This window comes from Macrobrachium nipponense, chromosome 22 (genome assembly GCF_015104395.2).
Source record: "Macrobrachium nipponense isolate FS-2020 chromosome 22, ASM1510439v2, whole genome shotgun sequence".
In the NCBI taxonomy this organism is placed as follows: domain Eukaryota; kingdom Metazoa; phylum Arthropoda; class Malacostraca; order Decapoda; family Palaemonidae; genus Macrobrachium; species Macrobrachium nipponense.
In genome coordinates, this window is record NC_087213.1 from 66,719,034 (window position 1) to 66,729,033 (window position 10,000).

The following is a 10,000-nucleotide window of genomic DNA, read 5'->3' on the forward strand; positions in this document are numbered from 1 at the left end:
TACCTTACAATCACCTTGTCTTCTTGTGACCCAAAAGAATCTTTTCGCGACCCATAGTTTGGGAGCCCCTGATCTAAATCACTCTCAGCCTTTTCCCCAATGTATTCAGTCCTAGTCTCATCTTGTCTATCACCCTTACTAACCTCCTTTCCTTTAGTTTTCTTCTTTTCCTCAGCCCCTTTCTTATTCTTGTCCTCAGGTTTATCCTTATCCTGTGTCTTCCCCTTCTTTCCTTATTCACTCACTCTTCCACTTTCTTTACCACTCCTGGCCCGTCACAAGACCCAGTAGGCCTACCTCTCCCATGAATCCCTTCATCATTTCATGCATAATCTCTTGCACTGCATTCATCATCACCCCGAATTTTTCGTCCATTTTCTCAACCATACTCTCTTCTGCTCCTTTCACCTCTTCTTTCATTTCCACTTTCTCAATCCTTAGCATTCCTCTCATTTCCTCTTAACTTGCTCTTCAGCTCCTCACACTCTACCCTCAACCTCTCATTCTCCACCTTCAATCTTTCCTTAGCTTCCCTCGCTAACCTCAGCTCCTCCTTCAGCCTCTCTATCTCCTTCAACCCTTCCATCCTCACTTTTGCCACCAATCACACAACTCAATACCCCAACAGCCCCACGTTGGGTGCCAAAAAATAATGTGGCGGGATCACAAGCTTAAAATTCAAGCAGGCAAAATCCTCCTCACATAAACTTAATCAATCCAGCTGCCAAATCCACCCTCAGTCACACTTTCCTGTTCACACTACGGAATACATGCAGGGCAATTGACCTACACAAACCCTAAAACAAAAAACTCTCAAAACACATGTACTTACCCAACTCCAGAGACTCCGGGCTATGCTGTGCTGTCTGCTGGTTGAGGTCACTGAGACACTAACAACCACAAGACAAAAACCAAGATCCATAACCCCACAACTCAACAACAACACAACAACCAAGGACCACAACCCAACAACACAACACCCAAGGACCACAACCCCACAACTAAACAACACAACAACAAACAAGGAACACAACCACAACTCAACAACACAGCAAACAACAAGGAACTCAACCACAACTCAACAACACAGTGGACAACCAGGAACTCAACCACAACTCATCAACACAACAACAAACAAGGAACACAACCACAACAAAAGACCACTGCACAACCAACCACCAACACAAAAACGCAACACACACACCCACTAACAACACCAAGGGATCACAACAGCTCACCAATAACAACCCTCAACAACTCACAACCACACCAAGAAACCACAACAGCTCCCCAACAACAATCCTCAACTATAACAACTTACAAATAACTCAAAAAACTCACAAGAACAACAAATCCAACAACACAGGCACAAAAGCTCTTAATCAATTAACAACAAACTTAATAACAACCAATGACAAATCAACAACACACAGCTTAAATGAGTTTCAATGCCTTCATTAGACTGCTGCCGACACTACTGACTATCACCAGCTCTCAACAAAGACTGTCTGAAAACACAGAACTCGAACAGCTAACTCCAGCTGCACCAGCAGACAACCCAGAACTCACCAACAGCCAATTCAGTCATTAACCATCCAACCACCAATTACCCTCTCTCTCTCTCTCTCCTCAAAATCGCCTCGCTCTCTCTCCTCCGTCTCCTCATCTTCGTCATCGTCTCTCTCTCTTCTCTCTCTCTCTCTCTCTCTCTCTCTCTCTCTCTCTCTCTCTCACAGACTTTGTCAAATGGAACTCCATAACTCCTCCATAATGACTTGAGGCTGTATAGCTGCTAGGGATGTACAGAGTCAGGATATGATTCAGTCTTTTTGCTAAGGCGTAAGTGGGTGCAGGCTTTTGGCTAATAATGGGATGGAGAGGGTTACCTTCTTTATGGTTCTTTACCTTGCCGTAATCGTAACTGAGCCCAAAGTTTCCTTGGATAGTTGGAAGGTGGATGGGATTTGTTGTGGCATTCACAGTACTGATGAAGTTGTTTACATCCCTCTTGATATTGTCGGTGGGATTTCGTGAGAGAGGCTCAATTTTGGTGGAATCTGCCAAGTTGTTGTCCAGCTTCTGATGATATTCATTGGTGTTGATAAGTACTAAGGTGGCAGTTTTATCAGCACGCTGGAGGGTGATGCCCTCTTGCTCCGTTGGTGTAGGTACCCCACTTTGTGAGGGTCTCTACAAGGAGGAGGGGTTGTAGGGCATCTGAAGTGCTGACAGTACACCTGCTGTCCAACTGCTGGATAGAATCTATTTTTGTCAACAATGCTATGACCCTCGGAAGTACCCCTGACCTGAGATGTCTGCGCTTGCTGGAAGCGTTATTCATTTTGGAAAAAAATTCCTCCCTGAACATGACACAAGAAGCCTTCCTCCTTCCCACAAGCTTAGGGTGGAACCTGACCCAAGGACCAATAGTATTAATAAATAATACCAGCAAAATACCATTTATATCCCCGTAGATGGCTCCCAACAAAGGAAACGATCAGCAAAGCTATGTCAGAGAAACCATCAACTCCTGCAACTGTCTCAAGGCATCAAGTAAGCAGCCAATAGCAGACAGTCCTGAGCATGCAGCCAATAAAAAATCAATGTCCCATTGGACCCCGCTGGCACCACTGATATAAAACACTGCAGGACTCCTAACAGCATCAGTCCAACTCCAACCTTCGCTTGGAAGATGACCAGCAGAGCCTGAGTTGAACCGTTGTGATAAAATAAGAAAGAGCAGAAACAGCAAGAAAGAGTGAAAGAGAGAGGGAAACAAAATTGATGTATTTCCATGTGCAGAATAATAATTGTCCCTTGAATCCACCATTTTTGACATGTCCCCAGTTGGCACATTGCTTGCCAGTCTAAGCAATACTGAAAAATTAACAATAAGGAGACTTGAGAATGTCCTGTATAAAATTAACGCTGCTGAATCAGCCATTATTTCCAACAGAAGTTGTTTAAAAGGTCTACTTTCCAACAATTATAATTATGATTATTGATAGTATTTGAAAATATTAATAAACATAGTATATACATGTGCCATAAAATGATCTCAGAGAGAGAGAGAGAGAGAGAGAGAGAGAATTATTATTTTTATCAATGTTATTTAATTAACAAATGAAAGCTTGAAAACTTATAAATTACATAAAAATTAAACAAACACTTTTGCAGGGTTTCTCGAGGATTCGAAAATGCTGCGTTTGCATGTCTGTGAAATACTCATGTATGATAATTAGTTAGGTTCCAGTGAAAAGTTCACTCTATGCCTTGTGAATTTGCTCAACTCTAATTGCGTAAGATTGAGGCATTACTGTACTTGATTGTTTTAATGCTTAACAATACTACAAGTAAAGAAAATATTGACTTTTGACTTTTCTTGTGAATAACTTATTGTTATCACTAAGCTAATTAAATCATCATGAACGAGCTATCAGTTTACTGTGGTTTACATGTGAAACAGTGATGGATTTATAGAATATTTCTGATAATGACATTAAAGGCTCTCTTGGGAGACATTATGAAGTACCGAAATTACAAATGTTGAAGCAAGGTTTTAAAAAAATATGATGCTTCTTTCAGTTCTTCAGAATGTACTGTATATCAATCATTTCAAACACTTTAAAATGTCAAGAAGCTTAATAAAAGCAAAGGCAGCTCAATAATGACTTCATATGGGTTAGGAGATCAGCTTAGCCAATCGGAAGAGAAAAGGCAGCTTTTACCACTAGGCCTTTTTGTATGGAAATTGTGTTTTTTGTAGTACTAAGGAACATACGAGTAGCTTTCTGTTTTGTCTTGTTGAATGATAGTCTATCAAAGCTCATAGACCTATGGCATCTGCCTTACAACCATCAACATAGTTTAATTGAGCTCCCTTTGAGGGTGCCATTTGGGACCTGGAGCATTATGTTATTTGTTAATTCTCCTCCTTTTAGAATTTAATGTGTTAGTTTTGCTAATGATTGCTATTGCAAGAAATTTCTTCAAAATCTGTATAAACTCCAGAGCAGTCATAAGTCTTTGTAAACAAACAATCTAAAGGTTTTCAGCTATGGAATTATCAGTTTTCATTTCTTTTATTGAAATGTAATCTGAATTCTCATACTTTGATTTTTTTATAATGAAAGGTAAGCTGTACTATGAAATTTATTTATTGAATGCAAGTAATGCAAGATCATAAATTATTTCTTAGTACAGTATTGTTTTGTATAATAATGTCTGTTTCTGTTCTAAATTCTACAGAGTCTCGGAGGTAATAGACCCGCCCATAACAGCTACTTCATCATGCTACAAGAAAAATGCTTGCAGGGTAATTATAATACAATAAATTTTCTTTATGTTAGAAGCCATAGAAGCCATGGCAGCAATCCATAAAATCAGATTTAAATTCCATGGTCTAAAACTATCTATGGTAGTTTTAGAATATAAAGGGAAGGTAGTATGTTTTACATTCACAAAAATCATACAGTACTGGGTCATTGGCCTCATATTTCCCCAAAATGATGCCTTAATTAAGAATGGGTACTGAAGTATCAGAGGTTTAAATTGAGCAGGTAATTTGTATGTTGAGCATCAGCTAAAGAAACTACATTCTAGCAGACAGGGTGGGCAAGTCAAATAGTTTATTTTTTATTTTTTTTTTATTAAAATGGTAGTTTAGTATACTTCTATTATGAGATGATTTTGGGTAAAATATTAATGTAACATAACCTTTTTGAATAGTTTTTACCTCAAGACAGGGTGCCATCCCTGTATCTAGATTTATTTGCAGTTTTTCCAGTATGTGATTTTGGAGTCACTGAGCAAAGATTGTTTGTTCCGATACGTATACAAGCCCTCGGTCCTTTAACTCGGTCCTTTAACAATAGGAAGGTACTTAGCGGCAGCTGAACCGGTCGTAAGCTTCAAACAAGGGGGTTCGGTTGTTAACTACTTGTCCGGTAGTTGGCGGTCAGCTCGACTGCGAGGAGAGGAGTCACTTTGCTTTTGGCCGCGCTGGTGGATAGACATGTGCTCGCCTCTCTGCCAACTTTCAAGTCGTATGCTTGGTTTTCTTCACACCATGAAGGCTTTTCTCTTTTTCTCTCACTTAGTGTGCATGTGCAAAGCTTACGTAAGTACGTGTCTGTCTTTTGTATATTCATACACAAGTGATAGTAAATTATTATGGATTCCCGAGAGCCGGAGAGACCCCCTCGCCCCCCCATCAGCTGCAGATTGTGCCCTGGTGTGGGGCCTTTCGGTCCTCTGTAGAGGTAGACCTTCATGAATTTTGCACTCGGTGCTGAGGGCGAGAATGCTCTCGCACCGAGCCATGTGATGTTTGTATTGTATGGTCGGAGGAGCAGTGGGAGCGCTATGGAGGGAGGAAGAAACCTTGTACGGCTCCTTCCCCCTTCTGGGGGGGAGGGGTATCTTGCTCCTTCTCCCCTCTCGATCAGTCGAGCGTGGAGGATGGGGCTAGGTACCCAGATGTTCAGTTGTATTCGAGGTCGTCCGTTCGCTCGGGGTGGGAACTGTCCCCCCCCCCCCCCCGGGCGGGCGAGGGGAAACCCACCTACTTACTAACCTGACTCTGCTTCCTTCCTCAGATCTGCTTGCCATGGGGGACAATCTCAGCCGTGAGGACAGGCCTCGCTCCCACCGCGACAGCGGACTCTGCTGGTCCCCTGACCGCCGCTCCTACCGGGACCGGGTGGAGAGGGGGACCAGCAGCAGCTCTTCTGGCGCTCGGGACCGTCGCCGCTGTTCTCGGTCTAGCCGGTCTCCCCGGGAGAGCCGCTCGACCAGGCCTGCAGCTCGATCGCCACCGCGGGTTGGCGATCGCCTGCAGCCCCACCAGCACACCGGTTCTGCCGGTGGGCAAGGGGGGAGCGTCAGGTCTACCTCTCCTATCCCTTCAACTTCCTCGGGCTACACTGAGAAGAGCGAGGCAATCAGGATTGATCGCGAGGAGCGCGCGCTCCTCTCGATCCCGCCACGATGCCTTACGAACCTGGCACAGTCCTAGGACCGACCAGATCATACGCGCAAGTGGCAGGAGGAGACCATGAGGGGTCTGTTGTGGTTCCTCCTGTGGCAGGAGGAGGGTCTCAGGAGGTGTTCCCGCTGGATGGGCTTGACGGTCCGTCTCCGCAGGACACTGTCACTCCTGAGATCCAGAGGTCGTTCGCTGAGGTTATTGCGCTGATTCGTCAGCACAACGACCTCGGGGAAGGATTGCCACTCCCACCTTCCGATTTCGTCCTGAACTTCGTAGCAAAGACTCTGAATCCTTCGGTCCCTGACGACTGGTTTGAGTTTTTCACAATCCCCTCCCTGAAGGACTTCGCTGATAATGATGCGGATGAGATGCTGCTTTGTCCTGTGAGGGCGCTACGGCGCTATATGAAGAGAACTCAACACCTCAGGCCTGATTGTCGACGCCTCTTCGTTAGCACCGGGGTTACCAAGAAAGAAGTTTCCAAGAACACGCTTTCTTTCTGGCTGCGTGAGGTGATCAGGAGGGCGTACGACGTGGATGGTAGTGACGACACCTGTACCCATCGTCCGAGAGCTCACGAAGTCAGAGGCATTGGTCCAACCCTTGCCTTCCGCAAGAACTTCTCCCTGGCACAGGTTCTGAACGCAGGGGTTTGGGCCAACCAGACCACCTTTACTTCCTTCTACCTTCGGGATATTACCCACAGGTCCTTGGACAGCTTTTCCTTTGGACCCGTGGTGGCTGCTCAACAAGTTGTGTAGCCTACCCAGCACCCGAGCGGACAGAACAGCATCTCATCCTTGTGTGACTGCATGAATGGATGAGTGAAAGAGTGTGACTGGCTTCTCTTACTCTTTCGATCTTCCTCCTCTACCTGTGGGCAGAGGGCCACGGTTGTCACTACGCTGAACAGGAAGCAGATGCAGGTGAGCTACACGACTGAGCTCCATCCTATCCCTTTCAGTAGGGATAGGAATGTTTATCCACCACTCCCCAACAAGGGGGGAGTGGAAGCCAACAAGAGACAAACCCATGACTTCATTTTGGCTCTTGAAGTAGGAACTAGTTCTTGTGTATTTGCTATTTATAAGAGGTACGCTTGCTTCCCTCTTATAAATTTGGTCCAGAAGTCTGGCCACTGATCCTGCGGTGCACACCCCGATCAGCTGGGCAGAGGCTAGGATCCCTCCCTTTGCTCTTACGACCAGGGAAGGAACCAAGGTCGGACGAACACCAGTCTGTTCATAAGACTCAGATTCCACCCACCAATAAGTGAGTCTTCCTATTGTTAAAGGACCGAGGGTTTGTACACGTATCGGAACAAATAACAATTTGTCGAAAATTGTATTTTTCCTAACTATACAAACCTGAGGTCCTTTACACATAGTCCCACCTCATGCCACCCCTCACTCTGCGTTTCCTGGGCCTAAAGCAAAGTGACTCCTCTCCTCGCAGTCGAGCTGACCGCCAACTGACAGACAAGTAGTTAACTACTGAACCCCCTTGTTCGAGGCTTACTACCAGTTCAGCTGCCGCTAAGTACGTACCTTCCTATTGTTAAAGGACCTCAGGTTTGTATAGTTAGGAAAAATACAATTTTCGACAAATTGTTATGTTGTATCTGTCTGTGCAGGCTATATATAACACATACGTACTACAATTCTTCACTCTTTTCTGCAGGTAGAGCAAAGATGGTATTTTTGTATTTGAGGTTTAGTCCCATCTCTCGTAGCTGAAGTCGGAAGATGAAGGGCAATAATAAAGTAATATCTTCTTGCTTGAGTTTATTCGCTTAGCTACGTTGAAGAAGGTGCATAGTAGGATATACAAAGTACAAAAGGCGTATACACTAATAGAATCATAACGTGATCATTGGAGCTCAGTATACAATAAGGAATCATACTCCACTTACATGAGGTAGAATTTACAGGATCGAAGCCTGTGTATTGGACTTGATACTAATACAATAATAATTGGTAACACTTATAACACTTAAGCATTATGCAGTGCTGTGTAATTAACTTTGAACTAATGCATTTGCAGAGCTAAGTTTTTCCACACTCGTTTCACAAGTATCGTATGTTCATAAGTCTCAGCCCCTTTACATGTGACTAAGAAATGTAACTGTTTCTCAACCCTACAAATGTAATCTTTCAGGAAGTTTTCCTCAACTCATTGTGTTAGGGAGTACTATAGGTGTGTTCTGAGCTGCTTCAAGATTTTCCTCTCTGTTTACAGTTGGTGGTCCAACATCTTTGTGAGCAGTTTGTTACATCTGAGTTAATTAAATCTGAGGTATTTGAGACTTGTGCTTCTTTATTATTTTGTACAGAATGACTGCAACTGATCAACAAGACATTTTACAATCTCTCCACTGATCTTTCCCCTGACATTAACAGCATAATGTAAACTGCCTATCTTCCTGACAATTTCTCTTTGTACCCAATTTTCTGGTGTATTGAAGGAGTGGTCTTACCTTGAGAAAATTTTTTTTACTTGATCTAACCTTTCTGTTCTGATTGACTCTGCAAGCATGGATTCATTAGATCTAACGTATTCTAGGATCCGTAATAGGAACTTTGCAATATGAAATGTTACATTACCAGAGTTTGCTTGTGTACACTCCATATTTTGTTTGAAAGTAAGTTTGAACAAATCTTTCTGCTTCACCATTCGTTGATGGATGATAAGTTGTTGATACTGTAATGTATGTTGTAGACCATTCACATTCAGAACTACTTTATTAAACTCCTGTGAAGTAAACTGTGGACCATTGTCTGTCACTATTCTTCCTAGCAAGCCATGTGTTGTAAAGATCTGCATGAGTGGTCTTATAGTTACTACTGATGATGATATTTGCATTGGTATAACTGCTGGCTACTTACTATATTCATCTACTAATATCAGATATGAGTGTCTAAAAGTGGACCTTCCTTTTGCTGGTTCTTATTTTGTACCTGTAACCCTTAGAATACTAGGCCAGTCTAATATTATACATCTTAACCAATCTAGACCTAATTAACCTTGTCCTTTACCTTTGGCTAGTACTGTAAATGGTAACTTGCCTATCCCTTGATCATTGTATGTACTGTACGTTCACCAACTACAGTCAACCCCCCTGTATTCATGGACTCCGGATTCTCAGACTCACATATTTGCAGATTTCTCTCTGGAACATATGGTACCCCAATTATTGGTGGTATTTTTCTATGAGAAATATCCACAAATTCCTGTTTTTTTATCAGTTTCATCATAAATGCACTTTTTGTTATAAAACTATAAAAAATCAGGTATATACTTCTATGTTTGTGCCATTGTAACTCTTGAGCACCTTGTCTGAAGGTCTTATCACTAGGTTAGGTATAGTTTATGCAACTCTTTCAGAAATTGTCTTCTCTGCAGCTGTCTGTATGCATGGGTGCAAGTTTCCCATTTGCTTCTATTTGAGCCATAAAATGTTCTTGCACTTCATAGTTCACAGAATAAATGTGAAATGCAAATACTTCTTCTGTTGTCTTACATACACTTTCTTCATTTGAGCTAGAGCCATCATTTGAATTTGCAGTTCTATTGATCTGTTTAGTGGTCTTTTGCTTAGCAAATGTACACTGACTGGTTAAATGACCATGTTTTCTGCAGTTATTGCATGTCTGACCTGATGATGGGCTCTTATCCCATTCGTTGCTATAATGATCTTGTTTACCACATCTATAGCATGATTTCTTTTGAGGTTTTTGGGTGCTTATGTTACTGATTTTCTGCGAGTATGCAATAAGTTTACCCTTGCTATACTTGGATATACCATGGTTAGGTTGATTTGGTTGATGTGTTTGCCCTTTCTTTGCTAGTTAGTAACTCTTTATAGACTTCATGGTTTACCTGGCTACTGCTGTCATTATGAGTCTTACCTATAATGACAATTTGACTATAATTAGCATTTTCTAATGCTCTTGCTATTTCCAGAATCTTTGTAATGTTGGTTTCTTGTTCTTAGCCTGTCTTCTAGATCTA

General features: G+C 42.6%; 1 protein-coding gene across 5 annotated transcripts in view; it reads left to right on the forward strand.

The window, feature by feature from the left end:
- LOC135198771 (sushi, von Willebrand factor type A, EGF and pentraxin domain-containing protein 1-like) overlaps positions 1–10,000 on the forward strand; it is an 810,178-nt gene that overhangs the window by 215,365 nt on the left and 584,813 nt on the right. For all 5 annotated transcript variants that reach the window (XM_064226685.1, XM_064226687.1, XM_064226686.1 and 2 more), the window contains one exon: positions 4,249–4,315. In XM_064226685.1, the coding sequence (XP_064082755.1) occupies positions 4,249–4,315 (67 nt within the window). The remainder of the gene's footprint in view (positions 1–4,248; positions 4,316–10,000) is intronic.